This window comes from Denticeps clupeoides, chromosome 12, assembly GCF_900700375.1.
Source record: "Denticeps clupeoides chromosome 12, fDenClu1.1, whole genome shotgun sequence".
In the NCBI taxonomy this organism is placed as follows: domain Eukaryota; kingdom Metazoa; phylum Chordata; class Actinopteri; order Clupeiformes; family Denticipitidae; genus Denticeps; species Denticeps clupeoides.
The window spans coordinates 15,705,278-15,730,178 of NC_041718.1; the positions used below are offsets into that span (position 1 = coordinate 15,705,278).

The following is a 24,901-nucleotide window of genomic DNA, read 5'->3' on the forward strand; positions in this document are numbered from 1 at the left end:
TAATTTATTTATTGGAATTAATGACTGCACAAGGGTACACTACAGCACATTTCTGTCAAACTATTTCTGATTGCTTTATACTATCGCTGCTATTGAACAAAACACAAAAACAGACACTTCAAGCAGAGTTTGTGGTTTAAGAGCACTTTATTGTTCATCAAGGCTACTTTAAGTACAAAAAGGTGGCCTGCCAAAACCTTTTTACTTGAAAGACAAAAGGCCACAACATCAGAATATAATACAGATTTACAAACAGGTCAGGGGCAAAATCAGAAGGACAAAGATGTTTCTGTTTCCATGTGAAGGACAATTTAATTTATTCTTTTTTTATTACCTATTCTTCCCAGAAGCATAACTTGGTCTTCCTCACATCAACAATATAAATAAGAAATAGGTCAGATCAAACTTGGAAAACATCCAAGCCCTGACAAGTAGCTCTAAAAGGCGAGTGTTTTTGTTCGGTAGTCTGTAGGACTCAAGCAGCCGGGATGTTCAATGCTGTGTTGAGACCGCTTAGTAGCCTTCAACAATAATACACAAGTGGCTATTACTATAATGCTGTGTTCTCAAAGAATAACTGTGTTCCTGCACTTTTACAGACAAGTCTACAAAACAAAAAAAGATCAACTTTTTCTGGAGAAAAAAAAATGCATGATTACAATCAGGGAAAAAATTAAATAGCTACATATTAAACAAATTAATTGTTCCTCAAAAAATACCTATGATTTTTTTTTCTCTGTACATTCGTTACGCACAGCGTAATGATGGTCTTATAGTTACCTATATAAAAAGTCTTTTTTTTTTTTTTTTCCTTTTTCTCCTACAGCGTGTAGGGTATGGTGTGCCAAAGCTGAAAGTGAGTGTCCAACCTAGTAGTAACAATGGCCTAGTATACGAAACAATTTTGTCAATTGCATACAAAAAGTACAAGATGTACGGTTTTCTTTTTTCGATTGCCTTTTTGGGTATAATGTAACTAACGATAGCCGTCTGGCAGCTATGGTTAGCCCTCCGATGTTGAATTTAGACATTTCAGCCAATTTCTTTTCTTTGTATCTTGGAATGTAAGGGACATACGATCTTGAGGAAGATCACGTGCAGTCAACTTCCACCACGTCATATATCGCTTGTGTCTGCATGTGTTAGTAGCTATACGGACAAAATGAAAGTAAAACCTGTACTTAAAAATCCCTACTGGAGGAATGTACACTGTCTTGGTACAGGTCAACAAGAACTACAAAAATATTCAGGCTTTAATAGATGCAGTCAACTGCTATGATTCGAACGTTAAGAAAAGTTGAAATATCTAAATACGTGAAAAAGAAAAGAAAATTACGAATAAACGTGACTGGGCACGTTTTTGGCAGATTGTCAACTCTAAGGGCTGACCTGTCCACAGCTGCTAATGTTTATCTTATTTCAGTCATGCAAAATGCAATAGCATCCTGTACCATGGATTAATATTATATAAATCCAACTGTTAATATATAGAAGGCCTGTCCGGAGGCTATTCTCTTTTGCTGGCTGCTACTGTAATGTATATTGAATAAAAATTAATAATATTGAGTACAACTGTACCAGCAGTAAGTTTATTTAGAACTGTTACTGAAAGAAAAAAAAAAAAAAAAAAAAAAACTAAATCTGAAGAGAGGCAAATATATATATAAAAAAGATTGAAATGTCTAAACAATAATAGATACCAGCTATTTAAAACATGCACCTGTAAGCAACTAGTTTACCCTTCAAACCTAACTATTCTACCAAAACCTGGGGGTTGCCTGGGTGGAGGGGAAAAAAACAAAAAAAAAAACACACACACACACATCCAAAACTATTCGAAAATGCCCATGTTTGGAGAACAGTCCTGTTGTCGGCACCGACCTTGACTGAAGGAATTGTCTTGAGCAAGAGTTTCCCGGACCCAGAGTAGGGTTCTACCCCACTGACGCACAACGCACTGCTGTCAGCAAATTGCCAACATAGTCAGACCATACCCCAAAATGGAGTGTGTGCATCCAGTGCCATGTTTCTATGGAACCTCTAAATCCCTCATTGATAGTGCAAAATCAGGCCAGGTCTTCTTCCTTTTCAAGTAAACGCCTAAAAAAACGAAATACTTCCCAACAAACTAAGCGCACGACAACCTGGAGACGGGACAATATTGCGACCGGTGTGAGAATGCGCGTTTCTTTGGTAATTTTTTCTTTTTAGACTGGGCATCACGTAACACAAAGGCGAAGGGGAAAAAAAAAGAAAAGAACAAAACTAAATGAAAGAAATGAGATTTCTGTCATATGTACAAAGCTATACACTACCGATGCTGCAAGCGCTGGGCATGCACGGTAAAAACAACAAGGAGGAGCAGGGGAAGTAGCTGGTCCTCAAGAGACGACCGACGGGGAGTGGCTGTGGTTGACCATGTGACTGGGGGACGTGTCAGGGCTGCCGGACGAGCTGCCCTTTGCTTTGATCTGCAGCCAGGTCTCACCCAGCGCCTTGGCAAAGTGGTCATCCACTGTGCCCGTGATGGAGACGGAGTTTGTCACCGGTTCGGGCTCCTTGTAGTTCTTCCCCAGGCTGCGGCGGAAGTGCTCCTCAATCACAGGGTCACAGGCTGTGTTGGCTAAAACAAGAAAAATAAAATATATATATATAAATCTTAAAAAGGAATCCTTGTGTGCATGCAAGTAAAAGTGACAAGGATAATAACAATGTTCATGATGAAAGTACAATGACAAGGAAGTGTTTTTTTCTCTCTCTTTAATAAGTTGCATAACTTGATCTGGAATATATTACTGTTCTTCCCCATGTGATTGTAAAAAGCAACTGCAGCTTAGAGGAATATGAAAACTCCATTCCTGTGACCCATTTATTGACCTTTCCTTCACCGCTTTGCCAAAGGCAGGAATTGGCCATAACCTTGTCCAGATCAAGCACGGAGCAACGAGGACCAAAAGGTCAGTGACTTCATGTTGAAATGATTACAGATTTTGTGTTTGTTGCATGTAAAACTTTGATAAAAAATTCAAAGACCTAAAAATTAAAAGAAACATCAACTGTATCTTAATACATCAGCACAACCACAACGTTTGAATGAGAATCCCAGAACAGTAAACATGGGGGTCAACTTGCACTATGGGTTATGGTTATGGTTAAAACTGGGAAATCCTAGAAGAAAATATGAGGAAACAATTATTTAGAAAATGCTCAGCTCTGCACACTTACTGTTTGAGGCTCTCCTGTAGCTGGACGGGAGGCCAGAGGAGCAGCCGTTGTGAGAGACAGTGCAGTGGGAGAGGTTACAGTTGCGGTTGTTTGTGGACACGCATGTGATCACAGAGGGACGATTCTAGTGGAGGGGAGAGGAAAAAAAAAAAAAAAAAAACTCAGAATTTCTTCAGATGGAGTAAGGGCTGGCGTGGAGCTCAGCACTACCTGCTGACGCTCGGCTGGGCTCACAGCGGGCGAGATGGAGACCGCACGGCTGGTGTCCATGCTGTTTTTGGTCAGTGCAAGAGGCTGGTCCATGGCCAGGCTGGACATGTGGGCGTAGTGCAGGCTCATGTGTGGAGGCTCGATGGGGCTGCGGCTGCGATCGCGGGGGTCTTTGCGGTAGTCCCCGTTGACAGGCTTACCCCTGGAAGGGAGAAAACAAACACAAGGAGAAGATTGTAGTGAGCCCCCCGGGCCAGGCGAGCACTAACAAGTGCAGCTATTAATACAGCATTCAGTGGGCTTGGCATGTGCGGCCGAGGCAGGAGCCAAACAGGCTTGATAAGCACTTCTGTATGCCGGAGCAAGACCACTTTCACCTCTCTTTCACCGCATCACGTTCACAAACTACACAGTCAGCAAGTTGCTGAACATCATGGGAAATCACCACCCTTATATTCTTTTTTTTTTTTTTTAATTGCTATCTGTTACACACAACGTTAAAATGGTACTCTGTTCCTCAGGAAGGAACAGATGCAGTGTGGGTCTCTTCCGCTGTGTAAACCCCCCCCCCCCCCCCCTTCCTGAAGGAGCGACTGCCTCCTGCCAACAGCGGAGGCCTAGTTAGGGGTCTCATCTGAGCTTCAGAGAAAAATTCAATACCGTTCGCGGGCCAGATACTACAAAACCAGAGTCACAAAAGGAAACGCGCCATACGGAGCACTGGCTTAAAATGCATTTTAAAACATTTTATAGATTCCTCATTTCTAGTAATACTAATTGAATCCTAAAGTAAATTAAAAAAAGAACGTTATTTATAGGCATCTCTGCAGAAGTGAACGTGACTCCATGTCAAGGCAAGAACAGCACAATGGGTACATTTTGACATTTTAAGGGGAGAGACTACCGTGGCGGACCAGAGTCACAGAAACTGTCACGTTACTCGGCAACCGCACCAGTGTACCAAGCATCTGTAGCCATGTCCACCGGAAATGTCTCTCCCACAGCAACAGCATTAATCTGGGCTGAGGCTAACCTTTCCGGGCCGTTCAAGCATTTTGACTCCGATTTCAAACTGGTAGCCACCCTCAGTTCCCCCTGGCTGTCTTGGACAGCTCAGTTCTGGGACAATCCTGCCACCCAACCACATAAAGACAACTTCTTTATCCCTTTAAATAAAACCCCAAAGCAGACCCGGAGTGATACTCGTATAATTTACAAATCATGCGCATAACCAGCACAACCAGAAACATGGAGGAGATTTTGGAAATGTATGCATGATAGTGTATTATGCATGGAAGACTGCTGGTTGGAGAATCAGGAGATGACCGTCCAGTTTCCTCCAAGGCTGCGGTGACCGGGTGAAACGACGATGTTGCACCGCTGATCTGAATTTGCATTAATTGTTGGAATTGCGACACCATGCAGGGACTGTTTACTTTAATATCCCTACAGAGACTCCACAACACTGTTAATCTAGGGCAGAAGAAGCGGTCGTCTGGTTTAATGATCATAAAACAAACACAGATAAGGCTTCTCATGAAAAGCTGTTCCTCCACCTTCGAGGCACATATGGGGTAATTCTATATTAATGTGCCCCACAGAGCTGCTTTAACTTGCCTTTTTTCCCGTTTGTTTCTCCCTGGGGCATTTAAACAGCTCGGCACAAGCAGAGGGGGTGGGTGACCCCACCGTTTCGATGGGAACGGGCAAAAGTCTTCACCTACAACAACTGTGTTTCTCTCTGCAGTAAAAGAGGGTTGTCTGAAAAGTAAAAAAAAAAAAACGAGGAGCTCCCATCTGTTTTGATGAACTAGGGAAACGCAGGAAAAACAGAGCGGAGCTCTACTTTAATCCTTGCCAAAAAGCATGAAGACAACCCAGCATCCTCCCACAAGAAAGCCTGGGGCCTCTGAAACTTGGCAGGCAGTCAGGTGCAGAGTGGGGGTTGGTGGGCTCTGTGCAGGTTCGAGCTCCTTCACAATAAAAGTCCTGTGCACTCACTGCGTTATGTAAAAGCATCGGAGTAGAATTTCATAATAATGTTTATTGATTTGTCTTGATCAAGAACTAGAGCCGGCTCTAGACGTCACCCCACCATTTTTTTTTTTAAAAGGTCTTTGGTTCAATGCAAGATGCAATTTGTGGCAAAGCTCATGACATCTTAAAATGGTTCCTCAGAGCGGTCCATTAATTTAAGAATCAGCAGAAAACCACACCGTGCACAGTAATGAGCCTGGTGCCGTGCAAAAGTTGCCAGGTTTGGCTTTGATGAAACTTTATTATTACACCACACCTTTGTTTACAGGGGCTTTTGAAAAAACCCCTTATCAGCCAGGTATAAATCCTACAGCGACAGCAGACTCTGCAACGACCTGACAAGTGTCGAGCACCAAAGTCTGGGGACACTTTCTCATTACAAATCCTGGCAAGCTGAAGGAGGGGGCGGGGAGTTTATACCTCCTTTAAGTCCCTGGAACCGCGCCTTAAGAGATACAGGAAACATCTGGGAGAGATCAAATCATGGAAGGTTGAACCAGAGGACAAAAACACGAGGTTGCCAGTGCCCAAGAAAACCACAAACTGATTGGAGGACCATTTCTTGGGCATTGTTTTTAATCCCATCTTTGAAGTAAAAAAAAAAAAAAAAAAAAAACTGAACTAATAGAAAGGGGGGAGATCAGTACATTGAAGGAACGTTCGGCATAAACAAGATATGATAGATTGTTAATCCGTTAATAAATGTCTTAAAGCAAGATTTACACAATCGTCCTGGTAGCATGTAAAAATATGTTCGTTTCACTGAGAAATGTCATTATTTTTTAATGCCCAAGTTTCCAAACTTGAACAGGATATAGGAAATGGTGCACAAAATTATAATTTGCTTTCATAATTGAATATGTTACACCTGGTGAAGCACATATTTTCTTTAACAGTTAGGTTTGGTTTAGGTTTTTAATATACCCGATATGCACCATTACCGGACAAAGCCAGTGAGTGGATACGGTGTGTGTCGCCCTTTCTGTGCATGTGTAAATCCATATGTGTTAGCTGCTCTAGTACAACATTAACTAGAACCGTTCTAGATACTAGAGCAGTAGATCCTGCCTAAGGGAGCCCAAAAAGGCAACGGTGCACTCCCAACTACAGAAACCCATGTAAAACAGCAGCGCGCTATGATTTCATCAGCCCTGACCACTTTGGCAGGTCTGCCTCCCCTCTTCATTTGGCTAGGGCTCGAGCCATGAGAATCAAGCTCTCGCTAAGTTCCCAGCAGGCCCGCAAAAGACCGCCAAAGAAAGTTCCCTCATTTGCAGAGTGGGGGAGTTATCATTATTATGTTAAATGTATATTAAATTATATACACTGCTATAAAAAAAATAAAGGGAACCCAAACAATACAATGTACAAAGTTGAACCAAGCGGTCCACCAAGCTGTCCAGCCTTCACAGGCTGTTGTGCAAATGGAATAGACAACAGGTTGAAATTATAGGCAATTAGCAAGACGTCCCCAATAAAGGCGTGGTCCTGCAGGCGGTGACCACAGACCACTTCTCAGTTCCTATGCTTTCTGACTGATGTTTTGGTCGCTTTGGAATGCTGGCGGTGCTTTCGCTCTGGTGTTAGCATGAGACTGAGTCTACAGCTCACTCAAGTGGCTCAGGTAGTGCAGCTCATCCAGGATGGCACGTCAATGCGAGCTGTGGCAAGAATGTTTGCTGTGTCTGGCACCGTGGTGTCCAGAGCATGGAGTCGCTACCAGTAGCCAGGGCAGTGCATCAGGAGATGTGGAGGAGGCCGTAGGAGGTCAACAACCCAGCAGCAGTACCGTTTAGCAGCAGTACAAGTTTTGTGTGATTTTGTCAGCACATTCAACTATGTAAAGATCAAAGTATTTAATAAGAATATTTCATTCATTCAGATCTAGGATCCCATTTTGTATTTTTTAGCAGTATACACACACACTTTTCAGCTCCCCTGCCACTCCAGGAGAAACAAAATGACTTCAGAATCATTTCATAACCTTTCATAATCCTGATCAAACGGTTCAAATTGAATCACATCTGACCCAAAATCAACACGTTTTCCCTCCCTGTGTGCAGGAGGTCAGTAGAGAAAGGCTACGATGACGGGGGAAAAGGGGTGGGGCGTCTCCAGAGGGGCTTCCAGCACACAGTGTCCCTTTGTTTTGAGCTCCACTGTGAAAATGAGAAAATGTCCCCTGCATGACACGGAGCTCCTCAACAACACTGCTCTATGGCAAAAGTCCGTCAACTTTCACTGACCCCCGAGCAGACCGCTGCTGGCTCTATTGGAGCAGATCACAATAAAATGTACAAAAAGATACTCCAGATGAAGATCCGTGGAGATACCCCCAACCTGCATGCAGAGGAACATATCCCTCAGAGGCACAGCACCTTAACAGTAACCTGTGCCCGAGCCTGTAGGATCGGGTGTCAGCCACCTTCCCCCAGGCGCGCCCCCACCCCCTTCCGCCATCAATCAGCCCAACAAAAACTCCCTCGCAACGTCCCTTCAACCATGAGCTGCGCGGAGCGCCGTGGTGTCTGCCAGACCAAACAAACCCCTGATTGAAACAAGGAGACCCACAGTGATGGCGTCTCCATTTAAAACATCTTTATTTACACAATCGGTTCTAAAGCCGAAAAACGTTTGCGTTCTGATAGCAATCTGCATCCACGACGATGAGGACGATTAGCCAGATTTAATTACAGAATGATGTTGTAGTGGCTGAGCAGAAGGGTTTAATGGCCCTTCCACATCACATGGCCCCAACTCAACCTCATTTTCCAGAGCAGACGACAATAGCACCTGGTCAACCCCTTCGTGAGCAACAGGAAGAACACCTCCACCTCCTCCACTGGCCGCGGTGTGGTTGCCGCATCACCGAATATAGTGCATTGTGATAAACATTGCACAGGCTACGGCAAGTATGGAGTAGCTTGGTTCATTCTGGATTATAGCTTGACATCGTGGGAAGCCACGTCATTACGAGGCGACTGAAATTTTGTTTATAAAAATTCATACCAGCGATGAGCCGAGACATCTGCCCAAGTCGACACCGTACAGTGCAGTTGAAAACTTGCTTTCAAATTAAAAAGGTATCTGATATTACGCATGCAACTGTATACAACAACAAAAAAAGACTCCTGATACGACGGTCAGTCACATGATAAACCCGCTAGTTTAGCATATCAACAGTAAGAATGTATTAATAGTGGCAAAAATGTTTACGAGCACAGCCACAAAGCACATGACACGGGGGCTCCAGTAATATTAATGTCATTGGAGGCCTCAGACTAAGGGCGTCATTCACGTGTTATAGAAAGATGTGGGTCGACAAACACCCACAGCCGAGCACATGCTGCTCCTGAACAAAAGACAATCGTTCCATACAACGCAGCTAATGGTGCTACTTTCCTCCTGAACCCATGGGAATACCCACGAAAGGCGAGGGGCCGATGTTGCGACTGACAATTGTAGAAATTCTGGGGGGGGGGAATAACACAACACCCTTCTAAATATGGAAAACGGTGCAAACGTGCCGTCTCCTTTTCAACTCCAGCTCTGTGCAGCCGTTATCTAGATCCCACCAGCAGCTGCAAATAGCCCCCAGAATGCTGAGCAAGAGATGGAAATCCCAGATATGGCTGGAATCTGCAGGCCCGGGCGAGCTGACTGCCCCCGTTGTTCTTTCCCTCGCTAGCACATGGGTCCCAATTTGCTGCACGCGTTCCCAGGCCCAGTGACTTGACTGGGCCGCTTCTACGTCGGGCCGAGGTGAGTTATTCAGCACTGAACAGCCATGCCTGTGGTCCCATGAGCCGGGGCAGCTTTTCCAGGCCGGCCAGGAATGCACGGAATCTATGAGCAGCAGCATGGCCAGGCACCAGAAAAGCGCCATGAGGCTGGAATGTGCAGAATTCCGGGGATCAGCAGAATGTCGGCCTTCTGTCCGTTTCCCCTCAGAAAGTAATGTGAAGGAGGGATTACGCAGCAGAAAAAAAAAATGCCATTCTGAAGAACATACAGCAAAACATACACATGGGAACATTGTCTAATTTAACGTGGCTGAAAAAAGCTGCAATGTCGTATAAGATTTTTTAGTGAAGTACATATCCTCACATCATCTTTCAATTTTGTGAAATATAGTCTGAAGAGGGATTTAAAAAGTAGATTGCTGAATAACATCTTAATTCAGGGTTTATGATGAAATATTTATGCCATTCAACCTTCAGGCCCGATTCACGACCGTTAATGTCTAAAATTCGCGAGATGACCGCACTCACAACTGCGACGCGAACAGGCGGCTCATCTTGGCCATGCGCTCGCTGCTGATGTCGAGGTCGTCGTCGCCGTGTTCCCCGCTGTACTTCCTCTTGTTGGGGCTGATGGGAGGAGGGCCGGTCCTGTGGTTGCTGATGCTGGACGACAGGGACACGGGCTGCATTCGGGCTTCACCTCTCAGGGCAGCCTCACCTGCGTCGAAGAGAAGAAGTTCAACTTCAGATTCACGGGGAAAAGTTCGGATCCCCATACACGTATGGGGATCCGAACACATGCTATATGCACAAACGGCACAGGCTGCATGTACGATTTAAATGAATAAATGATTTAGATTTTTTTATATGAGTAATGAGTAGCAGCCTTTTTTTTATTTTTTTTTTTAGCAACTGCTGTGACGTAAAAAGAATTTTACGTGGCACTTTTAGCGCATTGCCCCATTCGTAAGTAAACTCGTTTCTCAGCAGTAAAACCGAGCAAGGACAATTAGATCTGCGTTACGAGGGCTACCAACCAGCTGCCTGCAGATGTTTATGGCCAGTTCAAAAAGCTGCGGAGAAGTACTGTACGAAGGAAGGGGGGGGTGGACCACGAGCCTTTGCTTTCTTTTACGTGGTCGTGTAGAGGAGCCCGGCAAACAGCGCGAACTGAGGAGGAGGGACGCAGGAAAATTACAACTGGCAACCACTTAATGCTGGGACTTTCCACTTGGGATGAGGCCGGATCGGCCCAAACGTGGAGATTTACAGCGTGCGTTTACGCTACTAAATTTATATGCAGCACAACCAAGTCAGTATTAGTGAGAGAGACCATGCTTTGAGGTAATGCAATATGAAAAAAAAAAAAAATAACGCCATTAAAATGTCTGTTAACTATTATCTTGGGCATGTTAAAATGTGGTGGGTCCCCAACAAACGAAAGGCACATCGTGAGGCGCCTTCTAAACAAGCGGCCTATTTTCCCCGCTGGCATGTTTCTGCTCGTCCGCCTGTGGCACCATGGCAACACGGGGGATGACATCATTGTTTTTGGCACTGGGCAGGGTCCGTAATAAAGAGGAGACTGTGGGCCTCAGCTTATCTGTACTGGGCTTTGAGGAAAGTGCTCCGAAGCAGGGGAGTTAAGGCGGGGGGGGTGATCAAGGGGCACTATTGGGGGAACCTTTGGGGGGGGGGTGTCCTGTTTAGGCAGGCATTGTGAACAAGCAAGCGTGTAATCTCCTACTACACGTCTACTGTAGTTTGTCCTTCAGCAAGTCAGATAACAGACGGTGGGGGAAAGGGAAAACGCTGACTTATGCAGAACAGTGTAAATACAAAAAAAAAAAAAAAAAAAACGCTCGACAATGCGCTGCACTGTTGCGCGCACACAAGAACATCCTCAAAGCAACTCTGAACCGAGCTGAATCTGTAACAAGATCGTGCAAAAAGGCAACACTAACTTCACTAGAATTTCCTAAGATGCATTAAAAGGGCGCACCGCAGAGTCAAGAATCTCATTTCGGTACAGTATCAGTGCCTTTATTTGCACCCGTCGCAATTAACACATTGTGGGGACAAGCTGTCAACTGGGGCGCAGAGGTTTAATCTTCCCGCGATACGCTTTACAAGTAGCAGACTGAGCCATAAAGATCGGTATCTGTGTCAGGAGAAACGTACAATGTTTGAAGTCCTGAAAGGCCATCATTAAGTGCAAAAGGGATCAAAGGCTGGCCCTCCTCTGGACTTCAAACATGAAGACAGGAAGAGGTCGGGTTTCAGGCGCACAACCCCCCCACCCCCGCCCGCCACTTTAAAAAGCAGAAAATAAGTAAGGTGTCCTGTGCAAATGATATTTTTGGCAGACAGTCGCTGTAATTCGAATCCGGGGGAGAAGACAGGCACCTTTATTTTTGAGATGTACCGGCGAGGGAGGGGGCCGGGGGGCTCAAAGTCTCATCGACCTGACACATGAAAGATGATTGAAGACAATAACCTATTTTTCCACGGCTGAGGTTCCGCCGCTGCCTTCTGCTAGCGCAGTCCACTCACAATGCTTGCAGATGTAAGCGCTTTGAAACGTGAGGAGACTATTATAAACACAACAAAAAAAAAAAATGCAGTGACAATAGGACTACCCACGTCTCATTGCACAGGTCCCCTTATGAAAGAGAAGCCCTATAGTAAAAAGCGTGAGGGGAGGGGTGGCATTTAACCCCCCACTGCAGACTATCTTCGGCCAAAGTGACAGTCAGCATTCTGCAGGAGGGTGACGGGGACGTTTTTAAATCGAGCCACTCTGCTGATGACACAAGCCCTAGCAGAGGGCCAGAATCTCTGGTGTCCATCAGACGGAGCGGCCCTTCGGTCCGAAGCACCGATAAGACTACCGAAGTTTCCGATAAAGGAAAACGAAAAAATCTATTCGCCTCTTTTCATCAGTGCTGCACTGAGTCCACTGTAAATGACAAACACACTCAACACGCAGCAGATGTTGGGAGCATGTGTGAGCCTCTGTGTGAATCCTTCAATGGTTCCTTGACAAGACAAAAACGTAGAAGGTTTTAAAGCAATTTAACCAATTCGTGTTTTAAAGGTGCATTGTGTAAGATTTGGCCTGTCCAGGAGGGGGCGATATCTTTCACCAGAGTGCTGCTAGCTGGTTAGCATGTTAACATTGACGAATGAACATTCAGAACATCTCTTCATGAATATAATCTTACATCCTGAGTTGTGCAAATCAATGCCCAAGAACAATGAGTCCAATTGAAATACGTCATTACGTGACACTACCTTCTGAAGATCAGGTCAAACACTATTGGAAACACTACAGATCTTGTCCCGGCACAGTCAGGTGCCCAAAACGCACAAAAAAAAAAAAAAAAAAAAAAAAAACGCTCACAGAAATGACGGCAAGTCCTTGTTTAAAGCAATGAGGCAGTGCTTCAGAAAGCGTCCGCCGAGCGATTCTTTGGAGCCCATTAAAAATAGCTCAAAGGCCTGCCGTGCTCCAGCAGGGAAAAGAGCCATGATTGTGTATTTCCAGCCGCTGTCACTGGGTCACGTGACCCCCAGCTGTCAGCAAAGGCAGAGGGCTCCGCCGCGTCCCAGCTAGCCTTGACGCTAGCAGCCAGGGCAACTGCAGCGGGGCCTGCTGGGAAATAATAGCCTTTCAAAATAAATCCAAAAGGGGGCTGCGGCCCCCAGGCCCGTCGCTCATCCTGTCACGTACGTGAGCGCGGAGGTTTTCCGTCAGTCGGAGGCGGTTATCTTCAGTGGGGGTTTTTTTTTGGAGGCTTATCTGGAAAGAGGGGTGAGTCACCAAGCAAGGAGGACAAAAACAAATCTTTTGCAATTGGAGCGACACGCCAATTTCTCATTAAAAAAAAAAATGGACAAAATCAGCCAGTGGCCATTCAAAACAGAATTTCACACTGCATCGCACTAAAACGCATGAAGGCCCACAAAAAATAGATCGATTTATCACAGAGACCGCAACCTCAGACCCGACTTCGGTACCAACAATGCACCCAAACATGATCCAACAACAGAAAATAATGAAATAAGGACTTTCTTTTTCTCCCGCAACAACAATTTTCAAACAGGTTGACCAACGTTCTTGGACCTAATGTGATGTGCAAGCGCAGAAGCCTTTACGTTACGGGCCCTGGGGGACGCCGAATCGGACCACATCCCCACTGCCGGCATGTCCCTGGACGCTTCCTGGGGATTTTGGACAGGAAATGAAGCAGAGAATGCAGTTGTGCTGCAGCCGGCAGAGACCTCCGACCGCGGGGTCTGTTGTTTTTTTTTTTTTTTTTTACATTTTTCTACGTCCATACACCGGAAGCGTCTTTTCCTCTTACAAAAAAAAAGGACGAGGGCACCAGCGCCCTTGTTTTAATGGGAAGAGGCCATTTTCACTTCCTGACAACAGGAAGCTGGTACGGCACGGTACAGAGGAAGACCTCCCCCACTTCGAACACGGGCACCGTCCAACAGATACCATGCCCCCCAACGCATCCGCAAAACCCCGGCTTTCCTCCTTCCAAAAGTCAAACAAACCAGAGGACGTGGTGCAACCGGGCCGGCTCCGATCTGGTGGTGGTGGTGGTGGTGGGGGAGGAAAACAAGAACCTGTGAATTGCTCTGTTGATTCTGAGAGTTCCCCCCAATTATGCAACGCGCTGCAGCCCAACTCGGTACCCCAGTGCGCCATGGCCGTGATTAAAAGCTTATTTAGAAACCATCATCTGCTTTTCCTTCAGGTCAGATGCCATAAGGGTTTTTAAAAAGCCTGCATGCGAATCAGAAGCAAAATGCACACGTTCAGTATCCAGTCGTGGTAGAACTCGCAGAAACGATGAATTTCCGTGGCCCAAAGAGGGGGACAATGTCAACTTGGAGGAGGGGAAACTGGACACCGAACCTGCCAGGACTACAGCAGAACGATAACGCATGCATAAATGATGCACAACTCGAAATAACAGACGGCCGCTTTTTAATCTCCACGCCGGGTAAAAGTTGCTAAATAAGCGACAATTTCCACACGCTCCACGCAACCGCATCCTGGTTTTTTTTTTTTAACACTAACGTTTAAAGCCGTTCGATCAAACAACTGGACGGATTCTTTTTTTTTTTTTTTTTTTTTTTTTATTCAAACTAAATGCTTAGAAAACGTGCATATTTACCGTCGTAGCACAGTATGCCAATGTTGTTGTTCATTTTGTCCAGGTACTGGTAATTCAACAGGTCCATCTTCGTCAGGAGCATTTATCGGGCTACGGGAGGGATATAAAAAAAATAAATAAAATAAAAAATAAATAAAAAATAAAAGACCAGCTTTCCACGGAAGCGAAGGGAGGAACGGCGCGACCGGTCACTTTTCCACCGAAAACCAGCTTCTCCGCAGCTAACGGCCCAGCCTTTAACTTTTCCACGCTAAAAAAAAAAAAAAAAAAAAAAAAAAAAAACGTCAAGGGCTTTAACAAAATGGTCGAAAGCGGGAAGAAAAGAAAAGAAAAAAAAGTAAATAAAACGAGGTGGGTTAGTTTATAATAATAAAAAAAAAAAAAAAAAAAAAAAAAAAAGGAAGAAGGTTTATTTGGGACAAAGGGTCGCGCCAGTTCTCCTACAGCCCGCTGTAAGTGGGGCGCTCTGACACGCAGGCTATGCTCGGTATGGCTCGTGTGTTCGCCCGTTTCCTCCGTGTGGGCTCTCGGCCACTGGGCATGCTCGCTAAATCCCAGGAGCGCCTCAAATGTCCGGGATTTTTCCTGAACAAGCTCGCCGCCCCCCCCCGCACCAGAACTCAAGCGAGCGGGTCGGCGAGCGGAACGGGAAATAATAGGGGGGGGGGGGGGGGGGGCGGAGGAGGAGCCACGTCCGAACACCGAGGCCGAAAGTTGAATATTTCCACTTTTAAAAACATTTACGCGCAGGCTTATTGCAAACTAATTGCAAAGAATCGTGCATAAAAAAAAAAAAGAACTCCAGGCACAGCTTATATATTATTTATACTAGACGGAAAATGTGAAGGAACATTAAAAAAAAATTGGGGGTTTCCTTCAATTAAGTCAAATATGGTAATTAAAGAGTACTTCATATAAGAAAATAATAATAAATCATAGTTTTTTCACGGAACGTCTTTTATGTGATGCCGCAACGCCCTCTAGCGGCGCCGCCCGCAAACACCGCACTTGCTGTCCACACAGGAGTTTATAATGCACATTAAGGAGAAACTAATACAGTTCACTGTTGAGTAACCTAAAAAAAAAAAAAAAACAATAATACAAAAGTTACAAATGTGCATGCATCGTACATCTGGCTATTGCGGGAAAAATATATTTGAAACCATACAGCAAGACAATTTGCATTATAAAAAGTAAGCATTTTTTTTTGCAACAGCAGCACATGGAAGGATTTGATTTAGTCAAACCTGTGGGGTGACTTGAACTGCTATAATCAGACACTTGAACAGGGTGCGGCCATGTGCTTCAAAATCAACACAAAAGCAGAGGCGGCTCGTTTATGCGCATCGAGTTGCACCGGTCTGCTCAAGTCACAGCATGCTGCAACACAGCAGTCCGCAGCGTGTTTATTCACACATACGCGGGCAACTGTGGTCTCTGAAGGCAGCCTCTGCACGACCGAGAGAGTTGATTGATCGTCTGTCCAGAAATACTCATGCAGAAAAGGTGCACATACCCATTTAGGCATAACTTTTCATTTAACAAAATCAATTAATAAAAAAAAAGTAATATTTGGACAAAGGAGGGAGCCAAACCTCCATGAAGAATCAGCATGACCCACCCCCCAAATATCTAGTGTCAGGCTGCAAAACCTGAATTTTCAAGGTTGCCATGGTTGCCAAGCCAGTCACTAGAACCTTCCTTGTTGCTGCAGAGTGACCAGTTGCACTAACCACACTGCACAGGCAAAAGGGTACAAAAAGCCAGTGACTATTTTAGTGTTTTTCCTTGATAATCTGAATTTTCTATAAACCAGATATCACCAGGATATCATATGCAAATCAATTCAGTTAATTGAAGCAACTTTTTTGTCTAATTCACTGCAAATTTAGCAACTAAGCAGCAGCAAAATGCCCAGCACTCTGTAAAGGTCAGAATTCAGTTCAGTTCGACGGTAGATATTTTGCCGTGAAATCTTGATTCGCCCGAATGTATTCACCACGCAGAACTGAAGTCCCATTGGTTCTGCTCTCTTTATTCCCCGACCTTGGCGGTATTAACGTGAACCAGGAAGTGGCTGAGCCATTTCTCTCTGGATCATTTTATGCCAACAGTGAAATGGTGAAACTTTACACCGGGTTAACCTTTAACAGACAGTTGAATCCTCAACCAAGGGGGGGGGAGCGCCAAAGGGATTATTCAAAGGCAATGCCATGCTATTCAACTGACCTCTCTCATCACCCAGATTACAGATGCCTCTCCCTGACTCGCTTCTCAAAAGGCAAAGGGGGATTAGAAGGGTCTTTTCATTCAAAGGGCCCTAGCCCTGCCTGCTCCCATCGATCCCTCCCCAAGCAGACAACACGCACTTATTCCCCCGCTCCCGCCAGCACCCAGTACTGAGGAGAGCTGTTCTCATTGGGCGCGTTTTTTTTTTTTTCCTCCCCCTCTTCCCCCATTGGGAGAGCCATTGTCTCAGGTTTCACACACTCAACCGAACCTCGGAGCCGAGCAGGAGCTGTGGGCCCCATTCAGCCGGGCTGCTTCGCCCATTGTCTTCCACGGTGGGCAGTTTTCAGGGACAGACAGCCCGCGAACGTTGGCATGATTCGGGCAGACCAGTCCCTTGGCAAGTGAGCGTGGCAGCTGAGGTGTTGGGAGGGAGTCTCGTAAAAAAACGTCACCTTCAAAAGACAGATATTTGCTTCCTCGGAAGCCTTCGTTTTCAGATCAAAACAGTGCGTCGGGTATGTAAGCGCAACTCTCGGAGAGCGGGAGTAATCGGAGAAGCCCGGAGCAGAAGGCTGCAGACGCAGCAGCAGCAGGGAGCCCAGATTTCGCTCCGGAAACACCCGCGACGGCCCAATAATGAAAAGCAATCCCCCCGAGTAAAGCTGCTGAAATGACCGCCTTGTTTCGCGGCGCGGCTCGGCGAAGCGGGGCGATTAGTCATTATGTACAGCCCGCTGGTGACTGTCCATGGAGGTGCAGGCTTGTCCATGTTACATACTGTTATTACCATGTATTTACATTATACTGTCCTACGGGGTTTGCATTCATGAAATACACTACAAATAAGAACATTTTTCAATAATGAAATTAATCAAACCAAGTAATTAGCTTCTATCCAGATTTTATATAGTCATATATCAATAGTCCCCGGTCGAATAAGCCATTGACCGTACAAGAACTCTTAACCTACCTTCAAACCAATTCGGTCTGAAGTGATCCTTCAAAATGTGACCAAATTGGAACCCATGCAATTTGAATGTCTCTACAGGTCAACATTTGTCACAGTTCGGTGTGGGTGGGACACAGTCATGCGGTCAGTCACCGATGTTTTGACTGATGGCGGTCACGTTTTTTTGCTGTACAAGAACAACTGGTTGAATTACGAAATCAAATTATTTCTGCGTGTTCTTTATCCACGTCCTCGCCCTCAATAAAACAATCCGCGGCACACCAACCCGAGCATGTACCAACACATGCCGACTTCTCCGGAATCCGCCGTTTCCTCTCTGATGCGGGTCCGGTGCAGCCCCCCGTTCCGGGACCTTCGCTAAACCTGCGCCCCGACGATGCCGGGGAGCTGCACACCAGGAGAAGCTCCACGGATCGCCGCTTGTTCCATACACACGTCTCACAGTTCAGCTTAGCGCCCGGCATAACAGTCATTACCGGCAGGTCCAAAACCCCAAAAAAAACAGCGGCGAGCTGAAACAAAGTCCGCCTGCAGGTTCCTTCTGTTGGTTCTTCAAAAAACAAAAAAAAACAGAAATCATCATCTTACGCTGCCAACGGGAGGGAACTTAAAGCGCTTCTAAAAGTAGAAGGTGCGGCGTTATGCAAATGAGGTCCACCTTCCCCTCGTCCAGACCGGGCCTTGACTGAGGCCTGCGCCAGACAGACGGCTGCGCCGCCACGACAGCTGCGGCCTGCCCTCCCTGACCCCGCGAGCGGCCCAGCGCGTCAGCCAGAGCGTGGGCCGCCGGGCACCGGCCTGGACGCCCTTGACATCCTGCCCGGCTGCGGCCCGCTAAAAACTAGGCCAGAAAGGAGAAGGGAAGAGAAGCGAGAAAAAAAAAATAGCCTGAGCATGAACAAGGAACAATCCAAAAGAAAAATCCTGACTGATTCCACGCACGTTGTTGTTTTTGCGGCCAGAATCATGAGAAACCGCGCGATTCGGACACAGCCGTCCCCCCTTTCAGTTGTATTGTTGATGTGCAACAGCCCGAAACTGGCTTTCCCCCCGAGGACACGTTTCATGCAAAACGCATTCAAATCGCATGTATACCGAAACAGCAGAAGAAGAGGCCTTCCAAGAGTGCACACACACACACACACACACACACAAAAGATGTCCAGTATGTCATTGATGCATTGTGTTTCAAAAATCACCACACAAAAGGGCATCGGCACCAAGCAAATATCCCTCACTCTTCACATCTGTGCCAAGCAGGAAATGCAAATGAGCAAAATGTCGGCTGCCGCAACGATAAATCATTAACTATTTTCAAGCGTGAAAAACCTCCTGTCTAAAGCGTCCTTCCATGATCCTTTCGTACCCCCTCCCCTGATATGACGATCGCTCAAATATCCTCTCTTTATGAAAGTATCCAGCAGAGAACCTGCAAGAACCGGTGTTCTTTGCGGTGCCAGCGTTCCAGAAGACTTTAATAATCAGTATTAGAACTCAACAGTGACGGGGTTTTTATTGTTTTTAACTGAACAAGTGGATCCTGGAACCTTTCGCAGGGGCCCAGAAGAAACCAGAAGCCACCAAACAGCAATCACACTTTTTTTTTTAAAATCTACAACCACATCTGCATGGGCGACGTCCAGCAGACCCCTCAGTGTGCACATGAAGCTTCATTCACGGTGGAGTCAGAGGACTCGCTACGTATATGAAGTCATCACTCGTGGTGAACTCCAGAAGGACGGTTCCTCTGGCCCACAAGCTACTTCCTTGAGAGGTTCATGTGTTTATTGTCTGTGGGTCTTTGGTGAACAATGCCCTGTTGTGGAGAGGAAACCATTAAAAAAAAAAAAAAAAATAGCAACCAGACACGCCATCGTAATCCTAAATCCCAGCCACCCAGGACTGCCAGCACAACGCAAGATAAGCGAGGCTCTGATGTGTGTGTATGTGTGAGTTCTTCTCAACCTCCCATGAGTTTTAGGCCTGCAGGCAGGTCTGGCGAGGGCCATGGGAGGTGCCCAGCGCGGTGACCGGAACACTGCAGTTCTTCATACGTCCACGATGTTATTTATGTACAGCGGCTCCTGCCATTCTACATTTATGGCATTTAGCCAGACCGCATTACAACCAGTAGTTACAGGGACAGTCCCCCTGGAGACACTCAGGGTTAAGTGTCTTGCTCAGGGATACAGTGGTAGTAGCCTAGTGGGTAACACACTCGCCTATGAACCAGAAGACCCAGGTTCAAACCCCACTTACTACCAGTAGTAAGCTAAAGTGTTAATCACTAGGCTACTACCACTGTACCCTGAACTGAAAAGTAAAATCACCATCAATGTACAGTAGAACTAGGAATGTTCAGGAACGAAATGTTAACTAAACCGCTAATGCAATTTGAAATATGATTCAAAATACATTGGCGTCCCAGATTTTACAAGACACAAGCTTGTAAGAGATGTTCATAGGAGAGTTTGGCAGGTTATTTTATTTTTACCAGCCTGATCGAGTGAAGTTCCAAGATCTTAGGTTAGGTCGCTGCCTAACCTAAATGTGAACATTCTCCCAAAATCCAATGTAATAAGAGACAGTAAACTATGACCACCCACTCATATATATATATATATATATATATATATATATATATTTTTTTTTTTTTTTTTTTTTGATATACCACATCATACAGATATAAAATTGATTTTGCTTATCATTTAAATGGATGCAATTTGAAGGTTAATGCAAATATGACCCATACAAATCCACTCTTCCATTCAACTCTTCTTTCACACAAGTTCCTGCACGATGTTCGCATTTGTGTATGAACAAAAACGAAAAGCGAATCATTTCACTTGCTTCCTGCCGTGAGAGACAGAAGGCTTATCAAGTCTTAACACGGCCCGCCTCGGCCCTCCAGGCTCAGGGTGGAGCCGGGCAGAGGCACACTCCAACTGCGGGGGTGAAACGGCCGAGAGCGACAGGACCGGGCCGCACCTGCCAATCGTGCGCCGGCTATACACAAACCGCACAATGACAGATACGCGTCTTCCCCCTTCAAACATACTAAATGATAGGGAAGCGACTGGGGCATCTGAATGTCAGTATCTGGGACAGTTTAACAATACAGACTGGCACGACAAAAAAAAAATAATAATAATAATAATTCTATTAAAAATAAAAGTACCGACTCACTTTTTTTTTTTACATTAGAGAACAAAACTGAAGCCATTTCACACTCTTGGCTTCTCTCCACCACCAGAAATTAGACAACGGTTTCCAACAGTCCTGAAGGTTTATGCTGAGCACTTTCTTATCATTCACTCACGTTAATGAGCATCTGATGAAGCGGCTGATGAAACGAACATTCGTCGCTTTCTCCTGCTTCGAAAATACTAAATACGTTTCTTGCCCTGGATTCTTCAACACAGCTCCATCTTGGTCTCCTTAACCGCCACACGAAACACCGTACTGTTAGGGTTCTATTTTAACACTGAAGCGGACGAGGGGAGCAGAACCGAGCCCCGGAGGTCAGCGGGGATGAAAACCAGAACCCTCCACAGCTCCAAGGACTGCGGTTGCTGACGTTTGCAGCCACGGCTACTCTGGGTTAAAAATGGCAGGGCCGAGCGGCATCGGTCTGGCGTCTGCATGCGTCTGATAAGATCTCCTAAATAGCTGCGGGTCCGGGGCCCTGTCACGCAGACGAGGAGAATTCTCCAAGGGCCTGCCGAACCACGTATCGCCGAGTGGCACACCCCGGACCCACGGGCGCGGATCCAGCACGTGGCGTCAGCGATTGCGAGTAAATAACATTTTTTTTATTCGGGAGCGGAGGTAAGAGATGGTGCGGATGAAAAGCGGGGTTTGCTGAGCAAGGAGCATCAGGAACGGAGGACGGCTACAAACGTGTCACAAAGCCGCACCGGGGACAGTGAGGAGCTGAGGACACTGAGGAGCGTAAACGGACACCTGGAACCGCGGCAGAGGTGTAACGGCCAGCCGGCAGCGCAGATCACATCTGGTGTAATACGACACTTTTAACGCACAGTTCAGCCGGCACCTGGAGCAAACGCGGAGTAGAGCATTCCGGTCGGCCTACATACCCGGAAGATTCGAACCGTCAAATAATCCCATTTCACCGCAGATCGGACTAAATACGGAATAATCAGAATAAAAACCTCTTTCAACGTTAAACGTAATGAACAACGCATCATTTTATACCGCATACATCGTTCTTAGGCTTTTAAAGTGTAGATGTATATAAATACACACACACACACACACACACACACACACACCTTTCGCAAAAGCACAAATGCAATTGGTGGGGAATGAAAACCGTTAAAGCATCTGTCCTCCGACAACAAAACAGAGGAGCCCCCCCTCCTGCTATCCCCATCCCACCGTGATGACCTCTGACCTAAGGCCTCTGCCCTGGGTTACACTCACCACGGCGACCTCCAGGAGGGAGAAGCCTCAGCTGTCGTCTACGCTTTTGCAAGCTTGCTCACTCGTGGGTCAGTTTGTGCAGCCCCCCCCCCAAAAAAAATAGCAGATTAACATACAAATCCGGACCCACCAAGGTACCACTGAGGTGCCACTGAGCAAAGCACCGTCCCCACACTGTGCTCCCCGGTCATGGCTGCCCACTGCTCACTCAGGGTGATGGGATAAATGCAGGGGACAAATTTCACTGTGTGCACCGTGCGCTCTGCTGCTGTGTATCACATGTGACAATCACTTCACTTTCTTCACTACAACTCGTTCAACTCACGGTTCAAAAAAGCCGCGCATGTCAAGATGAAACCATGGCAAGACCAGATTTTCTCTCATTACTCGAGCAGCATTATTTCACACACACACACACACACACACACCTACTAACAGCACCGGCGAGAAGCGGCACCTGAGTGCAACAGTTCGTCCTCTGAGGCAGAAGACAGCCGGAATGAGACCCCACAGGTACATTTTACCCCGGTTTACAGCGTACGGCTGCATTAATGTACGAATCCCGGGTGACTGTTGGGCGCCCCGGCAGGGTGTCGTGACGCAACACCAGGCCCGGACGTAGTCCACGCCGGCGTGACAAAGCGCCGCAGAGCAACTATTGACACGACACTCCCACACCGCCGGGAAGAAAGCAGGACCATTCCACAGGGGCCGTAACAAAGGGAAAGACATCAATCTTTCACGGGGGGGGGGGGGGGAGAAAAGATGACAGCGAGACAGAGACTGAGACTCAAAAGGTCAACATCCTGTTCGGTCGCGGGCCGCAGGTGTACGAAGAAACAAAAATCATCCACGTCCAGGGGACCTCCTGTCGAGCGCCTCGAAATCTCCCGCTGTGCTTCAATGGGAGGAAGTTGTGCAAGCGCAGCATCCTTTTCACCAGCTTTGACCACAGCGCGTCTTTTAAAAGGCCAGCGGGCACGTCCCCCGCTTACCGTCGGGATCGCGGCCTTCGTTCCAGTCTTGCAACGTCACACTCAACTTTTCACCGATAAAACCCCCCCAAAAGAACTGCTGGCACACTAGCTGAACAACGCAAGCTCATCTCATAAAAATGTAAACAGGCTTGTTCTGTTTTTTTTTTTTTTTATATTTCATTTACATTCAAAATGGCAATGAAGACATCCAAATCCAAAACAGGTATGAAGTAGGTAAAATATCTTTTTTTTTTATTTTATTGGCGATGGGAATAATGTGGAGACTTTATGCACCATTAATGTGCACCATATACGTCTAATCTTTTCTCGTAGAATAAAATACTTTCAGAGTGAACTGGAGTAAAAACTTTATTGGATGTCATTTTTGGTGTGAGTGACTGAGGGGGGGGGGGGGGGGGGGGGGGGGTTGTTTTTGGCAGCTGAATTAAAGCACGAGGCAACGAACCAATGGGAGCGAGTCAAGGCCTCGCCGGCCAAGTCGGGAGCATTCCAAAGGTTCGTCAAACGCAAACAAGCGGTGGGAGGAGCCTCGGGCGCCGGCGCCATTGTGAGAACAGGTCGGACGTATTGTGCTGCAACAAAGGAGCGTGCGCGGCCACAACAGAGTGACATCACCGCAGGACAAACAAAAACACAGCGGGAGGCCAAGACGAGAGCAGACACCCCTGCAGCCCACCGAGAACAGAATAATTCACGACTGGGCAAAAGCCAGGGGAGAATTTATAGGCTGTTCTCATCTCAACTTCAATTGACCATCTGAACTTCATTTTCAGATGAAATTCCCAATATCACTGAAGGTCAGTCGGTCGGTCAGTCGTACCTACCCCCCCCCCCAAAAAAAAAAGGTGACTTTGCACAGCCACACTGATCTGAACGCACGCTGAGCAGGATTTGCCGACGTTAATCTAGGAAAGAATGTTTCCCCCCCCCCCCCCTCACGGAGTATGAGGGCACCTGCGAGGCCCCCGCTAACCGGGTCAAAGATGCTGATCGCTCCAAGGGGCCAATAAAAAACCAGGCCTAACGGTGGCAGCCCTGGGCGTGTGTGGCAGACGGCACGGTGGGTCCCACGGTACGATGACGGCCGAGCATCTCCCGGGATCCGGATCCACGGCCTCCTGCTGCAGCCTACTCACCATCAGTGACACACACACACACACACACCCAAGACGGGCAAAGGTGTCTGACACTTACGTTTCTCATCGTCGGCGTGCACCAGCGACGCTGCTCGTGACAGTACGTCCAGGGGCGTTTCCATCCTGTCCAGGACCCTGGGGGCAGAAGGGATGGGGAAAACGCCGCAGATTAAAAACCCCGCGGGTCCAGCTCAACTTTCCCGCCGACTTGGTGCTTCAACGCGCGGGTTTATATAACGCGGCTGGGAACACGGACCAGACGGACAAGACGGACGGACTGACAGGAAAATGGAGCGCGTCCCGCACTCTCGACATTCCTGAGATGCCGGCTCGGCGTTCGGCGACACGTCGCGGCGCGGATTTAAAGCCGGGAAAGGGACTTCCGAGACTGTCCGGTGTTCCCGGCTCATTCCGGGGCTTCTTTGTGGGACGATGCACGTGTTAACAAGTGTCGGCCTCGGCGTGAAACCGACGCGAGAAAAGCGGCCAGACGCGACGCGGCGAAGGACGTTCGAGACGCCGCTACGTACCTCCCTGAAGCGCCACTTTGGAATCCTCGGGGTGATCAAGATCGGTGATGAAAAGTGAAAAAGAAAGTTTGAGAAAACAGCGAAAACAAAAAAACAAAAAAAAATAATAGTATAAAAAAAAAAACCCAACGACTGTGTTCCAGAGCGCAAACACTGCGGCTTGGACAGAAAGTTGGGCGCCCGAC

General features: G+C 46.8%; 1 protein-coding gene across 6 annotated transcripts; it reads right to left on the reverse strand.

The window, feature by feature from the left end:
* Window positions 1-128: 128 nt before the first annotated feature.
* vgll4b (vestigial-like family member 4b) lies at window positions 129-24,901 on the reverse strand. Of its 6 annotated transcripts, none has more exons than XM_028997975.1 (6): window positions 24,717-24,901; window positions 24,245-24,321; window positions 9,744-9,933; window positions 3,436-3,637; window positions 3,226-3,349; window positions 129-2,623 (listed from the first exon to the last, which is right to left on the reverse strand). In XM_028997975.1, the coding sequence occupies exons 2-6, from the start codon at window positions 24,306-24,308 to the stop codon at window positions 2,382-2,384; spliced, it is 822 nt and encodes a 273-aa protein (XP_028853808.1). In that variant the 5' UTR covers window positions 24,309-24,321; window positions 24,717-24,901; the 3' UTR covers window positions 129-2,381. The 6 variants fall into 6 exon arrangements, with proteins under 6 accessions (XP_028853808.1, XP_028853807.1, XP_028853806.1 ...); XM_028997974.1 differs by lacking the exon at window positions 24,717-24,901 and adding an exon at window positions 14,408-14,497 and having other exon boundaries at window positions 24,245-24,263; XM_028997973.1 differs by lacking the exons at window positions 24,245-24,321; window positions 24,717-24,901 and adding exons at window positions 14,408-14,497; window positions 16,637-16,655.

Coding starts and splice junctions, on each gene's coding strand:
- vgll4b (XM_028997974.1), bottom strand. CDS start 14,489: ATGCTCCTGACGAAGATGGACCTGTTGAATTACCAGTACCTGGACAAA. Junction 9,934..14,407: donor TGGCATACTGTGCTACGACG/GTAAATATGCAC, acceptor TCTTCGACGCAG/GTGAGGCTGCCCTGAGAGGT. Junction 2,624..3,225: donor CTACAGGAGAGCCTCAAACA/GTAAGTGTGCAG, acceptor TTCTTGTTTTAG/CCAACACAGCCTGTGACCCT.